The sequence below is a fragment of the Haemaphysalis longicornis genome, unplaced genomic scaffold (genome assembly GCF_048455015.1).
Source record: "Haemaphysalis longicornis isolate Haplotype H1 unplaced genomic scaffold, Haemaphysalis longicornis Haplotype H1 scaffold_4, whole genome shotgun sequence".
Classification (NCBI taxonomy): domain Eukaryota; kingdom Metazoa; phylum Arthropoda; class Arachnida; order Ixodida; family Ixodidae; genus Haemaphysalis; species Haemaphysalis longicornis.
The window spans coordinates 187,839,479-187,862,431 of NW_027526361.1; the positions used below are offsets into that span (position 1 = coordinate 187,839,479).

The 22,953-nt window shown below is 49.7% G+C and overlaps 2 protein-coding genes and 21 non-coding genes across 23 annotated transcripts; all 23 read right to left on the reverse strand.

Annotated features, from left to right (window-relative positions):
* Nucleotides 1–3,985: 3,985 nt before the first annotated feature.
* Nucleotides 3,986–5,209, reverse strand: LOC144180155 (uncharacterized). The gene has a single exon (XM_077708541.1). It carries the CDS (start codon nt 5,207–5,209, stop codon nt 4,247–4,249), a length of 963 nt encoding a protein of 320 aa, XP_077564667.1. The 3' UTR covers nt 3,986–4,246.
* A 1,062-nt stretch (nt 5,210–6,271) lies between these two features.
* Trnam-cau (transfer RNA methionine (anticodon CAU)) lies at nt 6,272–6,343 on the reverse strand. The gene has a single exon. It is a non-coding gene; the product is annotated as a tRNA-Met (tRNA).
* A 99-nt stretch (nt 6,344–6,442) lies between these two features.
* On the reverse strand, nt 6,443–6,514 carry Trnam-cau (transfer RNA methionine (anticodon CAU)). Its single transcript has one exon. It is a non-coding gene; the product is annotated as a tRNA-Met (tRNA).
* A 257-nt stretch (nt 6,515–6,771) lies between these two features.
* On the reverse strand, nt 6,772–6,843 carry Trnam-cau (transfer RNA methionine (anticodon CAU)). Its single transcript has one exon. It is a non-coding gene; the product is annotated as a tRNA-Met (tRNA).
* Nucleotides 6,844–7,103: 260 nt separating this feature from the next.
* Trnam-cau (transfer RNA methionine (anticodon CAU)) lies at nt 7,104–7,175 on the reverse strand. Its single transcript has one exon. It is a non-coding gene; the product is annotated as a tRNA-Met (tRNA).
* Nucleotides 7,176–7,771: 596 nt separating this feature from the next.
* Nucleotides 7,772–7,843, reverse strand: Trnam-cau (transfer RNA methionine (anticodon CAU)). Its single transcript has one exon. It is a non-coding gene; the product is annotated as a tRNA-Met (tRNA).
* A 255-nt stretch (nt 7,844–8,098) lies between these two features.
* On the reverse strand, nt 8,099–8,170 carry Trnam-cau (transfer RNA methionine (anticodon CAU)). Its single transcript has one exon. It is a non-coding gene; the product is annotated as a tRNA-Met (tRNA).
* A 90-nt stretch (nt 8,171–8,260) lies between these two features.
* On the reverse strand, nt 8,261–8,332 carry Trnam-cau (transfer RNA methionine (anticodon CAU)). The gene has a single exon. It is a non-coding gene; the product is annotated as a tRNA-Met (tRNA).
* Nucleotides 8,333–8,588: 256 nt separating this feature from the next.
* Trnam-cau (transfer RNA methionine (anticodon CAU)) lies at nt 8,589–8,660 on the reverse strand. Its single transcript has one exon. It is a non-coding gene; the product is annotated as a tRNA-Met (tRNA).
* A 258-nt stretch (nt 8,661–8,918) lies between these two features.
* Trnam-cau (transfer RNA methionine (anticodon CAU)) lies at nt 8,919–8,990 on the reverse strand. Its single transcript has one exon. It is a non-coding gene; the product is annotated as a tRNA-Met (tRNA).
* A 262-nt stretch (nt 8,991–9,252) lies between these two features.
* Trnat-cgu (transfer RNA threonine (anticodon CGU)) lies at nt 9,253–9,324 on the reverse strand. The gene has a single exon. It is a non-coding gene; the product is annotated as a tRNA-Thr (tRNA).
* A 596-nt stretch (nt 9,325–9,920) lies between these two features.
* Nucleotides 9,921–9,992, reverse strand: Trnam-cau (transfer RNA methionine (anticodon CAU)). The gene has a single exon. It is a non-coding gene; the product is annotated as a tRNA-Met (tRNA).
* A 256-nt stretch (nt 9,993–10,248) lies between these two features.
* Nucleotides 10,249–10,320, reverse strand: Trnam-cau (transfer RNA methionine (anticodon CAU)). Its single transcript has one exon. It is a non-coding gene; the product is annotated as a tRNA-Met (tRNA).
* Nucleotides 10,321–10,410: 90 nt separating this feature from the next.
* Trnam-cau (transfer RNA methionine (anticodon CAU)) lies at nt 10,411–10,482 on the reverse strand. The gene has a single exon. It is a non-coding gene; the product is annotated as a tRNA-Met (tRNA).
* Nucleotides 10,483–10,740: 258 nt separating this feature from the next.
* Trnam-cau (transfer RNA methionine (anticodon CAU)) lies at nt 10,741–10,812 on the reverse strand. The gene has a single exon. It is a non-coding gene; the product is annotated as a tRNA-Met (tRNA).
* Nucleotides 10,813–11,080: 268 nt separating this feature from the next.
* On the reverse strand, nt 11,081–11,152 carry Trnam-cau (transfer RNA methionine (anticodon CAU)). The gene has a single exon. It is a non-coding gene; the product is annotated as a tRNA-Met (tRNA).
* Nucleotides 11,153–11,743: 591 nt separating this feature from the next.
* Trnam-cau (transfer RNA methionine (anticodon CAU)) lies at nt 11,744–11,815 on the reverse strand. The gene has a single exon. It is a non-coding gene; the product is annotated as a tRNA-Met (tRNA).
* A 3,336-nt stretch (nt 11,816–15,151) lies between these two features.
* On the reverse strand, nt 15,152–17,073 carry LOC144180717 (uncharacterized). The gene has a single exon (XM_077708997.1). It carries the CDS (start codon nt 17,071–17,073, stop codon nt 15,844–15,846), a length of 1,230 nt encoding a protein of 409 aa, XP_077565123.1. The 3' UTR covers nt 15,152–15,843.
* A 666-nt stretch (nt 17,074–17,739) lies between these two features.
* Nucleotides 17,740–17,811, reverse strand: Trnam-cau (transfer RNA methionine (anticodon CAU)). Its single transcript has one exon. It is a non-coding gene; the product is annotated as a tRNA-Met (tRNA).
* Nucleotides 17,812–17,902: 91 nt separating this feature from the next.
* Nucleotides 17,903–17,974, reverse strand: Trnam-cau (transfer RNA methionine (anticodon CAU)). Its single transcript has one exon. It is a non-coding gene; the product is annotated as a tRNA-Met (tRNA).
* Nucleotides 17,975–18,232: 258 nt separating this feature from the next.
* On the reverse strand, nt 18,233–18,304 carry Trnam-cau (transfer RNA methionine (anticodon CAU)). Its single transcript has one exon. It is a non-coding gene; the product is annotated as a tRNA-Met (tRNA).
* An 87-nt stretch (nt 18,305–18,391) lies between these two features.
* On the reverse strand, nt 18,392–18,463 carry Trnam-cau (transfer RNA methionine (anticodon CAU)). The gene has a single exon. It is a non-coding gene; the product is annotated as a tRNA-Met (tRNA).
* A 429-nt stretch (nt 18,464–18,892) lies between these two features.
* Trnam-cau (transfer RNA methionine (anticodon CAU)) lies at nt 18,893–18,964 on the reverse strand. The gene has a single exon. It is a non-coding gene; the product is annotated as a tRNA-Met (tRNA).
* Between the last annotated feature and the right edge of the window lie 3,989 nt (nt 18,965–22,953).

Below are 22,953 nucleotides of genomic sequence, written 5' to 3' on the forward strand. Positions count from 1 at the left end.
GATGTAGGTCACACTCTCAGTGAAGGAGTCCTTAGCAGCCCGCCCGTTTGGGTTAGCATGCCTGACATCCATACGGGGCCTCCATAAACTATGTAGGCTCAGAAGCATGAACATGTCCAGAAGGACACCGTCTTCATTATCGGTCGGCAAGAACCGTATACCAAAGGGTGTGATTGGTAATGCCTTTTTAAGTGTTCTCTGGAGGATGTCCCAATGGAAAACGGCATCTGAACAATCCAAGAATATGTGCTCAACTTTTTCTGGCCTGTGGCAAAAAACACAGTTTACGTCCCAAGGAACAAAAATACCTCTTTCCTGCAACCATGGTTTCACGGGCAGTGTTCCAGTGTGCAGCTGGAAAAAGAAACTTTTGGCTGATGCCTTCACCGGCATTCTTATGACCCGCTTTTAGATATTCATTGCAGTAGAATTAATACCTATGGGTCTGTAGACGGGAACATGTAAGGATATTTCAAGGACATCATTATACAGTTTTCTACGTGATACACCGCTGAGATACACCAGTGAAAACCGCGCCTTTAGAAATTTATACGACCACACAACTTCACGCAGAAATCCTCGCAGGCTGGTCCTTGGTACAGCGCTTGTAGAAACAATGAAATCAGGTAGTGCCTCTCGCAGTCTTATCTGAATCATTGTCCGTAGGAAGCTGTCACTTTGATCTCTTAGAAACAAAAATCGTGACACCACTTGTCTCAAAAATAAATGCACAAGTCCCAGACCCCCCGACTTAACAGGAAGAAACAAATTGGAACGGCCACGAGGTCGCGGGTTCGATTCCCGGCCGCGGCGGCCGCTTTTCTGATGGAGGCGAAAAGCAAAAACGCCCGTGTGTACGAGATTTCGGCGCACGATAAAGATCCCCAGGTGGTCAAAATTAATCCGGAGCCCTCCACTACGGCGCGCCTCATCGCCTGCGTTGCGTCGGCGCGTTAAACCCATCAATCAATCAATCAATCAAATTGGAACGGCTCATGCGCTTCCACGTGGCGCCCCAAACAAAAATTGCAAACACTCTGTGCAACCGTTGTATGTTTGACTGCGTTATGAAAAGAACCTGTAGCACATACCACACCTTGGCAACTAGAAAAATATTACATACCGTTGCTCGGGCAAACATCGATAAGTCGCGTCCGCCCCACATCATCGTCTTTTCCCGGACGACTTCGATTTGCTCTGCCCAGAAAGTATCCGTGTCGCGGTAGTGATCTAGTGGCACACCAAGGTACCTGGAGGGCGTGATGGTCCACTGGACGTTTTCGTATGTTTGTTCCGGGGCTTCCCATTCACCATGCCAAAATCCGAGGCATTTTCCCCAGTTTACCATGCTTCCGGTATGTTTGCCAAAGAGTTTTGCTTTTTGTACAGCAGCGGTAATGCTTGGTTTGTCCTGACATATGACGGCGACATCATCGGCGTAGGCCAATATTTTAACTTCACTTGAAGTCAGCCGGTATCCGTACACATCATCGCTGTTTAAGACACTTAAACAGAAAGGCTCAAGGTATATCGCGAAAAGCAGCGGTGCCAGTGGGCAGCCTTGCTTAATTGAGGAACGTATCGCAATCCGTTCAGTGAGTGTTTTGTTAACGACGACACTTGTTGTGCTCTGGAAGTAACTCATTTTGACATTTTCTAGTATAACTGAACCGATGTTGACATGTTCAAGTATTTAAAAAAGAATATCATGGGCGGCACAAACGAACGCTTTTTCCCAATCTAGCTGCAGAATAGCCACTTGCCCTCCAAAAGTATCCACACATTCTAAAATGTTTCTGGCCACGTGTATCCTCTGTAAGGAGAGCTGAGTCGCCTCCCCCTTACGGCCACAGGGATGCTCCCGCTACTTATAACGAGGTCACGAAATTTTTCTACATGTCTAGAAGGGTCTTTCCACCCCCTCACCCCAAGTTGAATAGGGCGCAAGCCGTTTCCCTTAGACTATTACAGACCGGCACATATCCGTGTTTGGCAGTTCTACACGAAGTTTACCCCGACGTATATCGCGACGACACCTGCCCGTCCTGCGGACAGACCTCTACTCTAGCTCACATGCTCTGGGAGAGCGGGTCCGCACACCCGAAGTTCAGCAAGGAGGAGTGGGACTCTCTTTTGCGTAGCCCCGCTCTAGACAAGCAAAACCTGGCAGTCCAGCGTGCCCGCGACCGGACTGCGCTTGTCCTGTCTACTTGTCACGGTCCTGTCTTTTACGCGCAGTTTTTTCTACCGGTGGGCTAGACCTGCCGGTCCCGACGTGGGACTAGCCGGGTGCGCGACGAGCTCGCGTCATCGCCGGACCCTCAATAAAGTTCTTTCACTCACTCACTCACTCACGTGTATGTTAGTCATTATTGAGCGCCCCATTATTCCACATGTTTGGTGGGGCCCCACTATAGATGTTATAATACTCTGTACTCTTCTAGCCAATACTTTCATATAGACCTTATAGTCCACATTAGTGAGACTAATTGGCCTGTAACCCTTTACCGATAAGCGTTTGACGGGATCATCAGACTTCGGGATTAACACAAGGTGGGACTGACAAAAGGATGGTGGCAGTTGCTTCCTCTCGTACGATTGCACGAGAACACGGTAAAGGATGATTGCCAAGCTTTATAAAAACAGGCCCCTATGCCGTCTGGACCAGGGGTCTTATCAGGGCTCAAATTGTCAATGGCTTGCTCTATCTCAGCTGGGTTATCGGCTCTTCGAGTTTTGTTCCAATTTCCGAATCCAGCTTCGGCATTTGCTGCAGAAAATGATGCCGAAAACCGTCTTCAAAGTCCCGCTTCCGCCCTAACAGATCGCGATAATGCTCGTAAAAAGCACGCTGGATGGTTTCACTATCACGCGCAATACAGCCATCGTATTCAACCGCTTTTATCTCGTTTCGAGTTGCGTATCTTTTTTCGTCACACAAAGCACGTTTTGTTGGTCGTTCCCCAAGCCATAACTTCTCTGCGCGGGCTCTTATTATGGCCCTTTATATTTTTCAGCGTCTATGTGCTCTAACTCGGCCTTTACTTGTTTTACTTTGCTAGCGTTATTTTCCAAGTGCGCATTCTGCGCGCTCAAGAGAAACTGGAGTTCAGTAAGCAGTTCATTTTCTTTCTCTTTGTCTTTTTGCCGTAACACTGCCGACCTTTCTATGGCGTCCATTTTCACTTCTTGTTTAAAAGTTTCCCACTCTATGCCTATGTTCTCATCATTTTCTTTGAACAGTAGTTTAATTTGCTCTTTTACTTTATCCGAAAACACCTCGTCGTGTAATAACTTAGCATTAAACTTCCATAGTTCCCAATTAAACTTAGGATTTCTTTTTTCCGTTCCAATAACTAGTGTCACTAAGCTGTGGTCACTAAAGCAAACGTGCTTTATCTGATAATTGTTACAATGGAGGACTAGATCTGTGGAAACGTAAATTCTATCCAGTCTGGCTTCACTATCGTTCTGGAAGTGTGTGTACTGACTTGCCATTCCCGCCGTAAGTGTTCGGCCAATGTCCTCCAAGTTATTTTCGTGGACCATTGTGTTTAACAATAGCGCACTGGAGTCACGGACCATCACATTGGCTGCTCTATCATCTGCGTTGCATACACAATTGAAATCGCCTAGCAGTATGACGTAACCTTCAGTATCAAGAAATCTTTTGAATTGTTGAAAGAAATCTTTTCTTTCCAGCTGTATATTCGGCGCGTACACACAAATGATTCGAAAATTTGTCGTAGACAAGTTAATGTCGCACACTATCAGACGGCCACTTTCGCATGAGAAAATAGGTTGCACGTCAAACCCAACTGAATTTCTAATGAATAAGGCACAGCCCCCCGATCGGCCTACGGCATGAGCGACACATACATAATAACGTGCTTTAAATTGATCCACCATTCGGTCTGTTTGGTCTTCGCTTTCTATTTTGGTTTCTTGGACCACAATGATGTCAAGGTCGTTTTCCAAGAAAAGGCGATTCACCTGATACTGCCGCCTTTTTGCGGCCAAGCCACGTACGTTTAACGTGGCAATTCGCAAAGCTCTGTTCAATTTGTGTTCCATCTAATGTTCAAACAGACCGATTGATGCTAACACAGGTGCACAGAAAAGAAAAGTCAACTTAAAGCCGTAGGGTGTTTTTAAACAATTGTGTCTCTAAAGCGCATACCTCAGAGTCCGAAAGGGTGCCCACGTAAGTCCAATCCGTCAGTGCCTATCCACACCATTGTAGCAGCTACGTCGGCGTTGCTGCCGGCGTCGTCTCAGGTGCCCTCCTGTCTGGTGGAACGTTGGGCTTGGGCCGAAGAGTCGAACGCCGCCCAGGCGGTGCTTTCGGAGGCGGCTCGTCGGGAGTCGCGGTGCCTTCATCGGTCGGGCCGGCGTTGCTCTCGCGGACCCGTTTACCGCAGGTGCTGCCGGCTGGTTCTTTGCTGGTGTCCATTGTGACGATGTCGTCGTCGTCGTCCTTAGCACCGCCCCCTTGGTTGTCTTCGGAGCCGCTTTCTTTGGCGACTTCCGTGAAGGCTGGAACTTCTTGGTTAAGGTTCTGCGCCTCGTTTTGTTGCACTTGAGGATCCTTGCCGGTAACTTGAACGGGGACTGCAGGTGTCGGCGCTGGCACGTCCCCTCCCCCTCCAGCGGCAACCTCTTCCGCTTCTGCTTCGTCCATGAGGTGTTCCGACTTGTCGTCACCCCCCGCGGGTCCGGCGACGCTGGCGTACGTTTGCACGCACTGGCTGTCGTCGTGGCCGGAACGCCGACAACGCGTGCAGCGCGGCACACGGCACTCCCGCCGTACGTGGCCCGAACGGTGACAGCGCAGGCAGAGCGGCAGGCGTCCCGGGACGACGACGAGGGCGTTGTCACCGGCGATGCGCAGCTGATGGGGCACATCGTCAGGGGTCATGCCAGCCTTGAGCTTGAGCGACACAAGGCGCGTCGTCGTGCCTTTCTCGTTGCATCCGGACACCCGCCAGCGGTCCCTTGCGACTTCCGTCACCACCCCAAAAGGGGCAAAAGCCGCACGCACAAGGTCGTCCGGAACACCGTAAAGCACCCAGGGCACCTTTACCCGAAGCACTTGGTTACCCGCGTCGATGACCATGCAGCGCAAGTCCTTCACTTTCACGTCGCGTAAAGCTACCAATTTCTTGGCACTCTCGGCGTCCTTGAATATCACCGCCCACACGTGATTCATTTGGAACGCCCCCAACGCTATCACGTCGGGGAGCAGTTCCAAACGTGCGAGCGTGTCGCGGAAATCTTCTACTCGATAAGGTCTCGCTTTAACATCGGCGTGCAAAAATACGGTGTTCAAAACGAACCGACCTGTTGGCAGTTGAGGCAGAATTATCTGATAGTCCCTGGTTTCAGCATCCGTTGTCCTGTTACCGCGGCCCGAGGCCGCAACGGCCGCTCCAACTTGGGAGCTCGACATCACACGTCCGTCCGCCACGGTGGCCGGAAGTGGAATCACTGCGCCACTCTGCTGGACGATCACTGTAACAGCTGCTGCTCACACAGTCGTGGGATACGGATGTGCGACTGAGAAATGAAATTCCACTTGAAAAAAAAAAAAAAACAATACACAGTAGCAGAGCGTGGTTTCGATTCACGGACCTCTGGGTTATGGGCCCAGCACGCTTCCACTGCGCCACTCTGCTGGACGATCACTGTAACAGCTGCTGCTCACACAGTCGTGGGATACGGATGTGCGACTGAGAAATGAAATTCCACTTGAAAAAAAAAAACAATACACAGTAGCAGAGCGTGGTTTCGATTCACGGACCTCTGGGTTATGGGCCCAGCACGCTTCCGCTGCGCCACTCTGCTGGACGATCACTGTAACAGCTGCTGCTCACACAGTCGTGGGATACGGATGTGCGACTGAGGAATGAAATTCCACTTGAAAAAAAAAAAACAATACACAGTAGCAGAACGAGGTTTCGATTCACGGACCTCTGGGTTATGGGCCCAGCACGCTTCCACTGCGCCACTCTGCTGGACGATCACTGTAACAGCTGCTGCTCACACACTCGTGGGATACGAATGTGCGACTGAGAAATGAAATTCCACTTGAAAAAAAAAACAATACACAGTAGCAGAGCGTGGTTTCGATTCACGGACCTCTGGGTTATGGGCCCAGCACGCTTCCACTGCGCCACTCTGCTGGACTATCACTGTAACAGCTGCTGCTCACACAGTCGTGGGATACGGATGTGCGACTGAGAAATGAAATTCCACTTGAAAAAAAAAACAGTAGCAGAGCGTGGTTTCGATCCACGGACCTCTGGGTTATGGGCCCAGCACGCTTCCACTGCGCCACTCTGCTGGACGATCACTCTAACAGCTGCTGCTCACACAGTCGTGGGATACGGATGTGCGAGTGAGAAATGAAATTCCACTTGAAAAAAAAAAAAACAATACACAGTAGCAGAGCGTGGTTTCGATCCACGGACGTCTGGGTTATGGGCCCAGCACGCTTCCACTGCGCCACTCTGCTGGACGATCACTGTAACAGCTGCTGCTCACACAGTCGTGGGATACGGATGTGCGACTGAGAAATGAAATTCCACTTGAAAAAAAAAAACAATACACACTAGCAGAGCGTGGTTTCGATTCACTGACCTCTGGGTTATGGGCCCAGCACGCTTCCACTGCGCCACCCTGCTGGAAGATCATTGTAACAGCTGCTGCTCACACAGTCGTGGGATACGGATGTGCGACTGAGAAATGAAATTCCACTTGAAAAAAAAACAGTAGCAGAGCGTGGTTTCGATCCACGGACCTCTGGGTTATGGGCCCAGCACGCTTCCACTGCGCCACTCTGCTGGACTATCACTGTAACAGCTGCAGCTCACACAGTCGTGGGATACGGATGTGCGACTGAGAAATGAAATTCCACTTGAAAAAAAAAAAACAATACACAGTAGCAGAGCGTGGTTTCGATTCACGGACCTCTGGGTTATGGGCCCAGCACGCTTCCACTGCGCCACTCTGCTGGACGATCACTGTAACAGCTGCTGCTCACACAGTCGTGGGATACGGATGTGCGACTGAGCAATGAAATTCCACTTGAAAAAAAAAAACAGTAGCAGAGCGTGGTTTCGATCCACGGACGACTGGGTTATGGGCCCAGCACGCTTCCACTGCGCCACTCTGCTGGACTATCACTGTAACAGCTGCTGCTCACACAGTCGTGGGATACGGATGCGCGACTGAGAAATGAAATTCCACTTGAAAAAAAAACAAAACAATACACAGTAGCAGAGCGTGGTTTCGATTCACGGACCTCTGGGTTATGGGCCCAGCACGCTTCCACTGCGCCACTCTGCTGGACGATCACTGCAACAGCTGCTGCTCACACAGTCGTGGGATAGGGATGTGCGACTGAGAAATGAAATTCCACTTGAAAAAAAAAACAATACACAGTAGCAGAGCGTGGTTTCGATTCACGGACCTCTGGGTTATGGGCCCAGCACGCTTCCACTGCGCCACTCTGCTGGACGATCACTGTAACAGCTGCTGCTCACACAGTCGTGGGATACGGATGTGCGACTGAGAAATGAAATTCCACTTGAAAAAAAAAACAATACACAGTAGCAGAGCGTGGTTTCGATTCACGGACATCTGGGTTATGGGCCCAGCACGCTTCCACTGCGCCACTCTGCTGGACTATCACTGTAACAGCTGCTGCTCACACAGTCGTGGGATACGGATGTGCGACTGAGAAATGAAATTCCACTTGAAAAAAAAACAGTAGCAGAGCGTGGTTTCGATCCACGGACCTCTGGGTTATGGGCCCAGCACGCTTCCACTGCGCCACTCTGCTGGACTATCACTGTAACAGCTGCTGCTCACACAGTCGTGGAATACGGATGTGCGACTGAGAAATGAAATTCCACTTGAAAAAAAAACAATACGCAGTAGCAGAGCGTGGTTTCGATTCACGGACATCTGGGTTATGGGCCCAGCACGCTTCCACTGCGCCACTCTGCTGGACTATCACTGTAACAGCTGCTGCTCACACAGTCGTGGGATACGGATGTGCGACTGAGAAATGAAATTCCACTTGAAAAAAAAACAGTAGCAGAGCGTGGTTTCGATCCACGGACCTCTGGGTTATGGGCCCAGCACGCTTCCACTGCGCCACTCTGCTGGACTATCACTGTAACAGCTGCTGCTCACACAGTCGTGGGATACGGATGTGCGACTGAGAAATGAAATTCCAATTTGAAAAAAAAAACAGTAGCAGAGCGTGGTTTCGATCCACGGACCTCTGGGTTATGGGCCCAGCACGCTTCCACTGCGCCACTCTGCTGGACTATCACTGTAACAGCTGCTGCTCACACAGTCGTGGGATACGGATGTGCGACTGAGAAATGAAATTCCACTTGAAAAAAAAAACAATACACAGTAGCAGAGCGTGGTTTCGATTCACGGACATCTGGGTTATGGGCCCAGCACGCTTCCACTGCGCCACTCTGCTGGACTATCACTGTAACAGCTGCTGCTCACACAGTCGTGGGATACGGATGTGCGACTGAGAAATGAAATTCCACTTGAAAAAAAAACAGTAGCAGAGCGTGGTTTCGATCCACGGACGTCTGGGTTATGGGCCCAGCACGCTTCCACTGCGCCACTCTGCTGGACGATCACTGTAACAGCTGCTGCTCACACAGTCGTGGGATACGGATGTGCGACTGAGAAATGAAATTCCACTTGAAAAAAAAAAAAACAATACACACTAGCAGAGCGTGGTTTCGATTCACTGACCTCTGGGTTATGGGCCCAGCACGCTTCCACTGCGCCACCCTGCTGGAAGATCATTGTAACAGCTGCTGCTCACACAGTCGTGGGATACGGATGTGCGACTGAGAAATGAAATTCCACTTGAAAAAAAACAGTAGCAGAGCGTGGTTTCGATCCACGGACCTCTGGGTTATGGGCCCAGCACGCTTCCACTGCGCCACTCTGCTGGACTATCACTGTAACAGCTGCAGCTCACACAGTCGTGGGATACGGATGTGCGACTGAGAAATGAAATTCCACTTGAAAAAAAAAAAAACAATACACAGTAGCAGAGCGTGGTTTCGATTCACGGACCTCTGGGTTATGGGCCCAGCACGCTTCCACTGCGCCACTCTGCTGGACGATCACTGTAACAGCTGCTGCTCACACAGTCGTGGGATACGGATGTGCGACTGAGCAATGAAATTCCACTTGAAAAAAAAAAAACTGTAGCAGAGCGTGGTTTCGATCCACGGACGACTGGGTTACGGGCCCAGCACGCTTCCACTGCGCCACTCTGCTGGACTATCACTGTAACAGCTGCTGCTCACACAGTCGTGGGATACGGATGCGCGACTGAGAAATGAAATTCCACTTGAAAAAAAACAAAACAATACACAGTAGCAGAGCGTGGTTTCGATTCACGGACCTCTGGGTTATGGGCCCAGCACGCTTCCACTGCGCCACTCTGCTGGACGATCACTGCAACAGCTGCTGCTCACACAGTCGTGGGATAGGGATGTGCGACTGAGAAATGAAATTCCACTTGAAAAAAAAAAACAATACACAGTAGCAGAGCGTGGTTTCGATTCACGGACCTCTGGGTTATGGGCCCAGCACGCTTCCACTGCGCCACTCTGCTGGACGATCACTGTAACAGCTGCTGCTCACACAGTCGTGGGATACGGATGTGCGACTGAGAAATGAAATTCCACTTGAAAAAAAAAACAATACACAGTAGCAGAGCGTGGTTTCGATTCACGGACATCTGGGTTATGGGCCCAGCACGCTTCCACTGCGCCACTCTGCTGGGCTATCACTGTAACAGCTGCTGCTCACACAGTCGTGGGATACGGATGTGCGACTGAGAAATGAAATTCCACTTGAAAAAAAAACAGTAGCAGAGCGTGGTTTCGATCCACGGACCTCTGGGTTATGGGCCCAGCACGCTTCCACTGCGCCACTCTGCTGGACTATCACTGTAACAGCTGCTGCTCACACAGTCGTGGAATACGGATGTGCGACTGAGAAATGAAATTCCACTTGAAAAAAAAAACAATACACAGTAGCAGAGCGTGGTTTCGATTCACGGACATCTGGGTTATGGGCCCAGCACGCTTCCACTGCGCCACTCTGCTGGACTATCACTGTAACAGCTGCTGCTCACACAGTCGTGGGATACGGATGTGCGACTGAGAAATGAAATTCCACTTGAAAAAAAAACAGTACCAGAGCGTGGTTTCGATCCACGGACCTCTGGGTTATGGGCCCAGCACGCTTCCACTGCGCCACTCTGCTGGACTATCACTGTAACAGCTGCTGCTCACACAGTCGTGGGATACGGATGTGCGACTGAGAAATGAAATTCCAATTTGAAAAAAAAAACAGTAGCAGAGCGTGGTTTCGATCCACGGACCTCTGGGTTATGGGCCCAGCACGCTTCCACTGCGCCACTCTGCTGGACTATCACTGTAACAGCTGCTGCTCACACAGTCGTGGGATACGGATGTGCGACTGAGAAATGAAATTCCACTTGAAAAAAAAAAACAATACACAGTAGCAGAGCGTGGTTTCGATTCACGGACATCTGGGTTATGGGCCCAGCACGCTTCCACTGCGCCACTCTGCTGGACTATCACTGTAACAGCTGCTGCTCACACAGTCGTGGGATACGGATGTGCGACTGAGAAATGAAATTCCACTTGAAAAAAAAAACAGTAGCAGAGCGTGGTTTCGATCCACGGACCTCTGGGTTATGGGCCCAGCACGCTTCCACTGCGCCACTCTGCTGGACGATCACTGTAACAGCTGCTGCTCACACAGTCGTGGGATACGGATGTGCGACTGAGAAATGAAATTCCACTTGAAAAAAAAAAAACAATACACAGTAGCAGAGCGTGGTTTCGATTCACGGACCTCTGGGTTATGGGCCCAGCACGCTTCCACTGCGCCACTCTGCTGGACGATCACTGTAACAGCTGCTGCTCACACAGTCGTGGGATACGGATGTGCGACTGAGAAATGAAATTCCACTTGAAAAAAAAAAAACAATACACAGTAGCAGAGCGCGGTTCCGATCCACGGACCTCTGGGTTATGGGCCCAGCACGCTTCCACTGCGCCACTCTGCTGGACGATCACTGTAACAGCTGCTGCTCACACAGTCGTGGGATACGGATGTGCGACTGAGAAATGAAATTCCAATTTGAAAAAAAAACAGTAGCGGAGCGTGGTTTCGATCCACGGACCTCTGGGTTATGGGCCCAGCACGCTTCCACTGCGCCACTCTGCAGGACTATCACTGTAACAGCTGCTGCTCACACAGTCGTGGGATACGGATGTGCGACTAAGAAATGAAATTCCACTTGAAAAAAAAAACAATACAAAGTAGCAGAGCGTGGTTTCGATTCACGGACCTCTGGGTTATGGGCCCAGCACGCTTCCACTGCGCCACTCTGCTGGACTATCACTGTAACAGCTGCTGCTCACACAGTCGTGGGATACGGATGTGCGACTGAGAAATGAAATTCCACTTGAAAAAAAACAAACAAACAATACACAGTAGCAGAGCGTGGTTTCGATTCACGGACCTCTGGGTTATGGGCCCAGCACGCTTCCACTGCGCCACTCTGCTGGACGATCACTGTAACAGCTGCTGCTCACACAGTCGTGGGATACGGATGTGCGACTGAGCAATGAAATTCCTCTTGAAAAAAAAACAGTAGCAGAGCGTGGTTTCGATCCACGGACGTCTGGGTTATGGGCCCAGCACGCTTCCACTGCGCCACTCTGCTTTTTTTTTTTTTCTTTATTGCCTGGTTTTGGCAACACACAAAACATTACAGATCATCACAATAAAACACTCAACTCAGGAAAAATGGGGCTGCCAGCGAATAACGGGCTGGCGTTGTCATTCAAAAAAGCCTGATCTTTGTCAGCTGCTCCATTTCTGGCAGCCATACCGGAAATAACTCCCGAGACTTAATAATTTCGACAAAGCGACCAACACTCTCTTTGAAATACTGTAGTGCAAAACGGGCATCGACATCATTATACAGTCTTGCTGTGCGCGAGCGCCATATGCTATGGAGGCCCAGTACCATTACTAAATCATAAGGCACTCCAGCCTCATTGTCCACTGCAAGAAATCGTATACCGTGAGGGTTTAACGGAAAGTCTTTTCGTAATGTCCTTTGTAGAACATCCCATAAATACACCCCCTCACAACAATGCAAAAACACGTGGTCGATTGTCTCTGGTAATTTACATCTAAAACAGTCTGTCCCCCATGGTACAAATAGCCCCCTCTGTTCCATAAATGTTCTTACTAATAATGTACCTGTATGCAGCCTAAAGAAAAAAGACTTGACCCCTGGCTGAATTTGCATCTTTTTCACCCTCTTAAGGACGTCCTTGCCTGGGCCTCCAGAGTACATAGCTCTGTACATTGGCACAGGGAACACGGTATCCACAATATCGTTATACAGGTTTTTCCTTTTTACCGTACTTAAGTATTCTTTTGAAAACCGCGCGTTCAAGAAATTTACACTTCCAACGACTTCTTTGAAAAAACCAAAAATGCCTCCATGCATATGCCCAGTGGTTACAATAAAGTCAGGCAGAAGCCTGCCCAACCTTACCTGACATACTGTCCTCAGAAAGGGGTCCCTTACATCCCTTACAAACAGAAATCTATTTACAAGCTGTCGCACAAATAAGTGCGCCAATCCCAGACCCCCATCTTTGATTCGCCTGAACAGGTTGGTGCGGCTGCACCTCTCCCAATTCGAGGCCCACACGAAAACAGCAAGGACCCGATGCAGCTTTTGCACATTTGTACGCGAACAGTGCAGCACTTGCATCACGTACCACAGTTTACTAACGAAAAACAGGTTGCACACTGTTGCCCTAGCAAAGGTTGACAAACACGCCCCCCTCCACTTGTCTGCCTTTGCTCGAGTCTCCTGTGCTAGTTCGTGCCAATACGGCTCACTATCTTTATAAAACTGTAGCGGGGCTCCCAGGTACTTTACGGGTGTTGTTACCCAGCTTACGTTGGCGAAAGTGTCAGGGGTTGATTGCCATTCTCCATGCAAGAACCCCAGGCACTTTCCCCAATTTACAAGGCTCCCTGTCATTGTACTAAACTGTTTTGTTATCTCAACTACTTTACTGATACTGTCTTTGTTCTCACAGAATACCGCAATGTCGTCTGCATAAGCCAATACTTTTACCTCGGCCTCATGCACTCGGAACCCTCGAATTTCGACGTCTGTTAGGATACGTAAACACAATGTTTCAATATAAATGCAGAACAAAAGTGGACTGAGGGGGCAGCCCTGGCGTACAGAGCGTTGCACGTTAATGGGCGCTCCCAATGCTTTGTTCACAACTAACCGCGTGGTGAAATTCCGGTACGCCAATGCTACCCCCTCTTTGATAACAGAACCGACGTTGATATAGTCCAAAATAGAGAACAATACTTCGTGTGATACACAATCAAAGGCCTTTTCAAGGTCTAGCTGAAGCACAGCGACTCCTACATGCATGGCATCGGAACACTCAAGCACACACCTTGCCTTATGTATATTGGTGCAAATGGACCTTCCCCGTATGCCGCAAGTCTGATGAGGACCGACTATTTTATGTATCACTCCCTGGAGCCTACTTGCTAGTATCTTCATAAATATTTTATAGCCCACGTTCGTAAGTGAAATGGGCCTATAAGACGTAACCTGCTTAAGTTTTCCAACATCTTCTGTTTTAGGAATTAACACCGTGTGAGCAGTTCCGTAAGAAGGTGGCAGTGATTTCAACTTAATCGATTCATTAAAAACAACAGCTAATACCGGTGATAGTTCACTCTTAAATTCTTTGTAAAACGCCGCAGTCAAACCATCAGGGCCTGGCGATTTGCCTGGGTTTAAATTGTCAATGGCGTCTTCAACTTCCTTCAATGCTATTGGTTGTTGTAGCCACTCCTTCGTTTCGTCGTCAAGCTTAGGCATGTTGCTGAGGAATTCTTTCTTGAAGCTTTCAACATCGGCAGAGCGAAAGGCAAAAAGCGACTGATAGTGCTCAAAAAAGGCACGCTCGATGTGCTTGCTATCCCCTGAAGTTTCGCCGTTCCATTCAATCTCGGTTATATGATTACGACGAGCATGCGCTTTCTCGAGCCCCAAGGCCCGCTTTGTAGGTCTTTCCCCCGCTATCGCCTGGACCGCTCTTGCTCGTACAAGCGCTCCGTGATAGCGCTCTTCGTCGATTATTTCTAGCTTTTGTTTTGTTTGCCTGATATCGTCTTTGTACACGCCCGGCTGTTTGCCCTCTTGCTCTGTCAGTGTTTTTAGCAATTCTCGGAGCAACGTTTCCTTTTCATTTTGTTCGAACCTTATGCAGCTGGCCCGTTCGATCGCTTTAATTTTTGACGCTTCTTTTGTTAGTTCCCACATTTCCAAGATATTATTTTGGCTGGCCTGTTCGATTTTGCTAATTTGGTCCTTTACTATGTTGCTGAAATTTTCGTCTTTTAAGATCTTTTCATTTAACTTCCATAATTCCCATATAAAATTGTTCCGCCGTTTTTTGTGCCCTATTTTGCACGCGACCAGACAATGATCGCTGAAAGACAATGGCAAAACACTGTAATTGCTGCACATTGCGACCGTTTCCAAGGATACGTAAATCCGGTCCAGTCGGGCGTGGCTAGCGCCTTGAAAGTGCGTGTATTGCACACTTCTTGCGCCCTCCAAACATTCGGCAACATCCTCCAGACCGAATTCCACAATATGCTCAGCCAACAAATCAGTGCTGACGTCCTTGAACGGCCTTTTACTTGTCTTGTCGCGTGCCGTTAACACGCAATTGAAATCCCCTAATAGTATTATTTGCCGATCAGTGGTAAGGTGCTGCCTAATACTAACAAAAAAAAATTCCCCCGCATTTCCCCGAGGGGGAGAATGTGAAAGTGCGAATGCACGGTTGTCGGCCCGCTTGCGGCGCTTGCGCTCGGCCCCCGCAGCCCACCGCCTCGCCGCCTTCTCATCCATCTCTTCCATCGGGTTTGTAGTATCACGTGTACACCACGCAGTTATCAAGCCGCTATAACGCCGCTGAATCGCCAACGCACGCCGCTGACGACGTAGTTTGAATGCGTTAAAGATATAAGGCGCGTTACTCACACTGATATCAGCGTGGCTTCCGTGGCTTAGTCGGTAGCGCGTCGCGCTGCGGCCGCAAAGTCCTCGGATCGAAACCTGGCGCCGGATGCTGTTTCTTTTTTAAATGTAGAGGAGCACTGCGGACGCCGCCGACGCCGCCGCCGCCGCCGCCGCCGCCGGCGGTGGATGGTTTGGGGTCGCTTATAAAGAGCATTCGCTCTTAAAAGTCAGCACGTTCGTCCCCAGAATTGGGGGCATAAATGCACAAAACGCGCCACTCGACACTGCGAAAGGAGTAATCGCACACCACTAATCGGCCTGACAAGCAGGACGTCACGGTTTGGACAGCTAAGCCCGGTAGCTTTCGCACAAAAAGCACGCAACCCGCCGAAGTGCCGACTGCGTGACTAACACACGCGAAGTACCTCGACGTGAAACGCCGCACCATGCTCTCAGTCTCTGCCTCCCCCTGCACCTTCGTTTCCTGAACCGCCAACACATCAACGTCATGCTCGGTTAACAGCCGGTACACTTGGCTCTGTTTTCTTTTCCCAGCCAATCCCCTGACGTTGAGTGTAGCTACGTTAAGGGCGAGGTCGTCAGACAGTTTCGTTCAATGAGAGGCGGAGAGCATGGCGCTTACCTTTCGCGTCTTGAGCTGGCTACGCGCTACCGCCCGCTGCTGCGCTGTCCCTTGCGTTGAGCTGTTGGGGGGGCGTTTCCGGGGGTTTCCTTTCGGGCGGTATGGTGGGCTTGGGTCTGAACGAAGGGCGCCGTATCTGCGTTGTTTTCGCCGGCGGCTCCTCGCTGTTCTTCTTACCCACGTTGTCGTTTTCGTCAGCAGCGTCAACGTGGGGGCGTTTGGCTGACCCTGCCGAAGCCGCTGCTCCGTCGGTGTCCATCTTCTCTGGGTGTAGCCCCACCAGTGCAGCGGGGGGCTCGGGTGTCGAGCACTTTTGGTCACGTTCACCCAAGACCTCCTCTGGTGGTGCCGTTGTTGCTGGGGTGGCCTCGGGGGTTTTCACTTCCTGGGTGAGGCAGGCTTCCCTTGGGGTCACGGTGGTATTTTCGGAGGGCTCGCCACCACCAGCGCCTTCGGCTGCTTCCTCTGCCTCGATGACGTCCATAAGGTGGTCGGTAGCACCCTCGCTGTCAGCGGGTCCCGTCACTGACGCGTACGAGGGCACGCACTGCGTCTCGACGTGACCAAAACGCCGACACTTGGAACAACGGGGCACCTTGCAGTCCCGCCGCACATGGCCCTGGCCGTTGCAGCGAAGGCACTGCATGGGGCGTCCCGGTGCCACGACGAGGGCGAGCTCCCCTGCAACCTTTATCTGGTGCGGCAGGTTGTCAACCTTGAGGCCTCTTTTCAACTTCAGCAGCACCGTCCTCGTCGTAGAACCCTTGTCGGTGACGCCCTGGACGCGCCACCGCTCCCGGTTCACCTCGGTCACTTTGCCGTACGACGCAAAGGCAGCCCGGATGTCGTCGTCGGCGACGCCATGAAGCAGCCAGTGCAGCTTCAGTCTGACCTGTTGATCTTGCGGGTCGATGACGACGCAGCGCCGGCCCTTTACTTGAAGTTCCGTGACCGCGAGCATCTTCTTCGTTGCTTCGGCGCTGCTGAACGTTACTGCCCACACATGGTTTATCTGGTATGCCCCCAAGGCGACAACCTCGGGGAGCAGACCAGTCCGTGCGAGCGCATCCCGAAAATCTTCGACCTTAAAAGGTCTGGCCTTCACGTCGCCGTGCAAAAACACCGTGTTTAAAACGATGCGTCCGGTGGGCAGTTGCGGCAGAATAATCTGGTACTCCTCGTTATCGCTTCCCGTTGGCCTGTTTCCGCGGCTCGGCTGAGCCGCTATCGCCGCCCCGCTGGAGCTCATGATTCTGCGTCCGCACGCTTCGGTGGCCGGAAGTAGAATGCACTGCGCCACTCTGCTGGACTATCACTGTAACAGCTGCTGCTCACACAGTCGTGGGATACGGATGTGCGACTGAGAAATGAAATTCCACTTGAAAAAAAAAAAAACAATACACAGTAGCAGAGCGTGGTTTCGATTCACGGACCTCTGGGTTATGGGCCCAGCACGCTTCCACTGCGCCACTCTGCTGGACGATCACTGCAACAGCTGCTGCTCACACAGTCGTGGGATAGGGATGTGCGACTGAGAAATGAAATTCCACTTGAAAAAAAAAAAAACAATACACAGTAGCAGAGCGTGGTTTCGATTCACGGACCTCTGGGTTATGGGCCCAGCACGCTTCCACTGCGCCACTCTGCTGGACGATCACTGTAACAGCTGCTGCTCACACAGTCGTGGGATACGGATGTGCGACTGAGAAATGAAATTCCACTTGAAAAAAAAAAACAATACACAGTAGCAGAGCGTGGTTTCGATTCACGGACATCTGGGTTATGGGCCCAGCACGCTTCCACTGCGCCACTCTGCTGGACTATCACTGTAACAGCTGCTGCTCACACAGTCGTGGAATACGGATGTGCGACTGAGAAATGAAATTCCACTTGAAAAAAAAAAAACAACACACAGTAGCAGAGCGTGGCTTCGATCCACGGACCTCTGGGTTATGGGCCCAGCACGCTTCCACTGCGCCACTCTGCTGGACGATCACTGTAACAGCTGCTGCTCACACAGTCGTGGGATACGGATGTGCGACTGAGAAATGAAATTCCAATTTGAAAAAAAAAAACAGTAGCAGAGCGTGGTTTCGATCCACGGACCTCTGGGTTATGGGCCCAGCATGCTTCCACTGCGCCACTCTGCTGGACTATCACTGTAACAGCTGCTGCTCACACAGTCGTGGGATACGGATGTGCGACTGAGAAAGGAAATTCCACTTGAAAAAAAAAAAAACAATACACAGTAGCAGAGCGTGGTTTCGATTCACGGACCTCTGGGTTATGGGCCCAGCACGCTTCCACTGCGCCACTCTGCTGGACGATCACTGTAACAGCTGCTGCTCACACAGTCGTGGGATACGGATGTGCGACTGAGAAATGAAATTCCACTTGAAAAAAAACAGTAGCAGAGCGTGGTTTCGATCCACGGACCTCTGGGTTATGGGCCCAGCACGCTTCCACTGCGCCACTCTGCTGGACAATCACTGTAACAGCTGCTGCTCACACAGTCGTGGGAAACGGATGTGCGACTGAGAAATGAAATTCCACTTGAAAAAAAACAGTAGCAGAGCGTGGTTTCGATCCACGGACCTCTGGGTTATGGGCCCAGCACGCTTCCACTGCGCCACTCTGCTTGACTATCACTGTAACAGCTGCTGCTCACACAGTCGTGGGATACGGATGTGCGACTGAGAAATGAAATTCCACTTGAAAAAAAAAAAAACAATACACAGCAGCAGAGCGTGGTTTCGATTCACGGACCTCTGGGTTATGGGCCCAGCACGCTTCCACTTCGCCACTCTGCTGGACGATCACTGTAACAGCTGCTGCTCACACAGTCGTGGGATACGGATGTGCGACTGAGAAATGAAATTCCACTTGAAAAAAAAAAAAACAATACACAGTAGCAGAGCGTGGTTTCGATTCCCGGACCTCTGGGTTATGGGCCCAGCACGCTTCCACTGCGCCACTCTGCTGGACTATCACTGTAACAGCTGCTGCTCACACAGTCGTGGGATACGGATGTGCGACTGAGAAATGAAATTTCACTTGAAAAAAAACAGTAGCAGAGCGTGGTTTCGATCCACGGACCTCTGGGTTATGGGCCCAGCACGCTTCCACTGCGCCACTCTGCTGGACTATCACTGTAACAGCTGCAGCTCACACAGTCGTGGGATACGGATGTGCGACTGATAAATGAAATTCCACTTGAAAAAAAAAAATACACAGTAGCAGAGCGTGGTTTCGATTCACGGACCTCTGGGTTATGGGCCCAGCACGCTTCCACTGCGCCACTCTGCTGGACGATCACTGTGACAGCTGCTGCTCACACAGTCGTGGGATACGGATGTGCGACTGAGAAATGAAATTCCACTTGAAAAAAAAAAACAATACACAGTAGCAGAGCGTGGTTTCGATTCACGGACCTCTGGGTTATGGGCCCAGCACGCTTCCACTGCGCCACTCTGCTTTTTTTTTTATTACCGTTTTTCAAAACACACATCACGTCAAGGGCAGATTAAAAACCGTCTGCCACGCTTTGGCTGACGGAAAAACTTAAAATAAACATCAAAAGTACACAGTTCTTCCAAAACTGGCAGCCATTCGTGGTCAGGGTCTTGTAGCTTGTGGATCTCGTACAGCATAGTTATACTTTGTGCAAAGTACTTGCTCACAGTGAGCGCTTCAGGATCAGCATGGCGTACGGCCATCCTCGACCTCCAAATGGCATGCAGGCCTAGGGCCATGATAAGATCGTACGGCACACTGCTATCACTTTGTACAGACAGAAACCGTATACCATCTGGTGAAACGGGCAGGTCTTTCTTTAAAGTCCGTTGCAAGACATCCCAGAAAAAAATTGCGTTCAGCACTCCGTGAAAACATGCTCAACTGTTTCTGGCTTTCCACATAATGTGCAATTTGTTGGCCAGGGAACAAACAAACCTTTTTCTTCCATCCAAGTTTTAACAGGGAGGGTGTTGGTGTGCAACTTAAAGAAAAATGTTTTCACGGACGCTGGGACAGCCATTTTCTTTACCCGAGATAAAACATCCTGACCAAGAACAGAGCTGTATAACGATCGATACAGGGGTACCGGAAATAGCATTTCTTTCAAATTCTTGGTGAGCGTCCTCCTCGATACGGTTGATAGGTATTCGAGGGAAAACCGCACAGAAAGAAACTTGACCGAATCTACTACCTCCCTCATGTAGCCTTTGATTGTTCCACATCTTTCATTCGCAGAGGAGACAATAAACATGGGCAATGAACTGGCTAGCGATCTTTGCATGAAAGTTCGTAGAAAGGGTTCTTGCGAGTCTCGCAAAAACAAAAACCGGTTGACAAGCTGTCTGACATAAATGTGACATAGGCCGACACCACCTTCCGTCACCCGTCGAAAGAGATTAGTTCTACTACAGCGCTCCCACACCGATGACCATATGAAGACAGCAAACACACGATGTATTCTCTGAACATGAACTCTAGAACAGTGAAGGACTTGTAACACGTACCACAGTTTGGCTAAAAGAAAAAGATTGCAGACTGTGGCACGAGCAAAAACCGACAATGCGCGACCACCCCACTTGGTTGTCTTTTCACGCAACCTTGCTGTTTCCCCTTCCCAGTACTCGTCGTTTTGTTCGTACTGGTCCAAAGGTGCCCCCAGATAGCGCACCGGCGTGCGCGACCACACCACGTTCTCAAACACACAAGGTGCCGATTCCCACTCCCCATGAAAAAAACCGGTACATTTCGACCAGTTAACAGAACTATTCGTCACATGACAAAAATCCTTGGTTATCCTTATCGCTTTGCTAATACTTTCCTTGTCTTCACAGAAAACAGCTACGTCGTCAGCATATGTAAGCAGTTTCACCTCACTCGAGTGAAAACGAAAGCCGCGCAACTCAGTGTCATGAATTATTTTTAAACAAAACGGTTCCAAAAACATACAAAATAACAGAGGCGAAGCAGGGCATCCCTGCCTGACAGAAGACAAGATGGGTATACTTTGTGTGACATTTTTGTTGACAATTAATTTTGTTGAGCATTCACTGTACGCCATGCGTACTCCCTCCATCACAACCTCACCCACATTCACATGTTCCAGAACGCAAAACAAAATATCGTGACACACTCTGTCAAATGCTTTTTCATAATCGATTTGAAGCATGGCAACTCTTTTACAAAATAAATCACAACATTGCAACACGCTACGCGCGACGTGAACATTAGTTAGTATACTTCTGCCCCGTATACCGCACGTCTGGTGCGGACCCACTACATCTCTTATTACTCCCTGCAGCCTTTGAGCAATTATTTTCATTAGTACTTTGTAATCTGTATTAGCCAAGGTTATTGGCCTAAAGCCAGTAACAGATTGGCGTTTCATTCTGTCTTCGGACTTTGGGATTAACACAGTGTGTGGTCGCACAAAGGAGGGCGGCAGTACTTGCGTTTGATACGCTTCGCTAAAGACCAAAAACAAAAAAGGGGCCACAATCTCTATAAACTTCTTGTAGAACGCTGCACCTAAACCGTCAGGGCCCGGAGATTTCCCCCCTTTTAAATCCCTTACGGCTTTCTCAACCTCGGCTAACGTTATGGGCTCTTCTAATCTCTTTTTCACATCATCATCTAACCGGGGCATGAATTGAAGGAAGTCTTTTTTGAATTCATCAACTTTCGGTGCAGCGTACCTAAACAGCTGCTGGTAATGTTCCACAAAGGCTTTTTCGATTCGCACTTCATCCCGCGTAAGTTCACCACGCCACAGTATTTCCTCGATTGCGTTCCTTTTTGCGTAGCTTGCCTCGTCACTCAGCGACCTTTTAGTGGGGGCTTCCCCGGATGAAAACTTCTCAGCCCTTGCCCGAATGGTTGCCCCCCGATATCTCTGTATGTCTGTTGCCTCTAACTTATTTTTAATTGTCCTTATATCATCACGAAACAGGCCTGGGCTTTCGCACTCAAGCTTCAGTAACTGCTGTAAATTACCTTTTAGCTTGTTTTCTCTTTCCCTCTCTAGCCGTTTGATTGCCGTTCCTCGTTCTATTGCACACATTTTCCATTCTTGTTTACATAGTTCCCATTTGGCACCCCAGTTCATGTGTTCTACGTTCTGGTATTTGCGGAATACTTCTTCCACTGTTTGGGTGAAGTTCTTGTCGTCCAATAACTGCGAGTTCAGTTTCCATAATTTCCAACTGAACTTTTTGGAATTGTCCCTTTTCTTTCCCAACAAAAACGAAACCAAACAGTGATCGCTAAATGAGACATCGTCAACGCAGTAGCTTCCGCACATTGACGCTATTTCAAACGAAACATAAACCCTATCAAGTCGCGCGTGACTTGCGCCTTGAAAGTGCGTGAACCTCAGTGCGCTGCTGTTTGCCGCGCAATGCGCGACATCTGCGAGCTCGTTATCTTCAAGCAAGTCGCCAAGAACCTTTGCACTTTGATCGCTTGCTCGATGTGGCCCGTTTCTATCGTTTGACTCACAAACACAGTTAACATCCCCGAGTAAAAAAATGCTTCCTTCGTATTTTAACCACGTAGAAATGCTTTCGAAGAATAACACTCTTTCTCGCACCAAATTTGGGGCGTATATACAAAGCACACGAAATTCAAAACCGCAATAACTCTAATCACAGATCACCAGCCTGCCCGTTTCACACGTAACAACATTTTTGACATCAATCCCAATACCATTCCTAACAAAAAAGCAGCACCCCCCCGAAGTTCCTACAGCATGGCTAACGCATACGCTAAATCGACTATTAAAGGTTCGTACCATGGTCTCGGTGCAGTCTTCACTTTCAATTTTCGTTTCTTGGATGCCCAAAATATCGATTTCTTTTTCATCAACCAATCTTTTAAGCTGACACTGCTTTCGGCGAGCTCCCAGACCCCGTACGTTTAAAGTGGCAAAGCGTAGCGGTCTTTCAAGCACTGCCATTATTTATAGTGAAGACTGCGCCGCGAGCAAGGAAACAAAAAAGGGTGAACGAACCGATGGTTGTAGAAACGATGAACCAAGAAGTTCTGCTGGGCGTAGTTTGCTGATGAAGGTTGCGCCGTCCGTGGTAGCGCCTCTTATTTTACAACGTCTTTTCAAAGC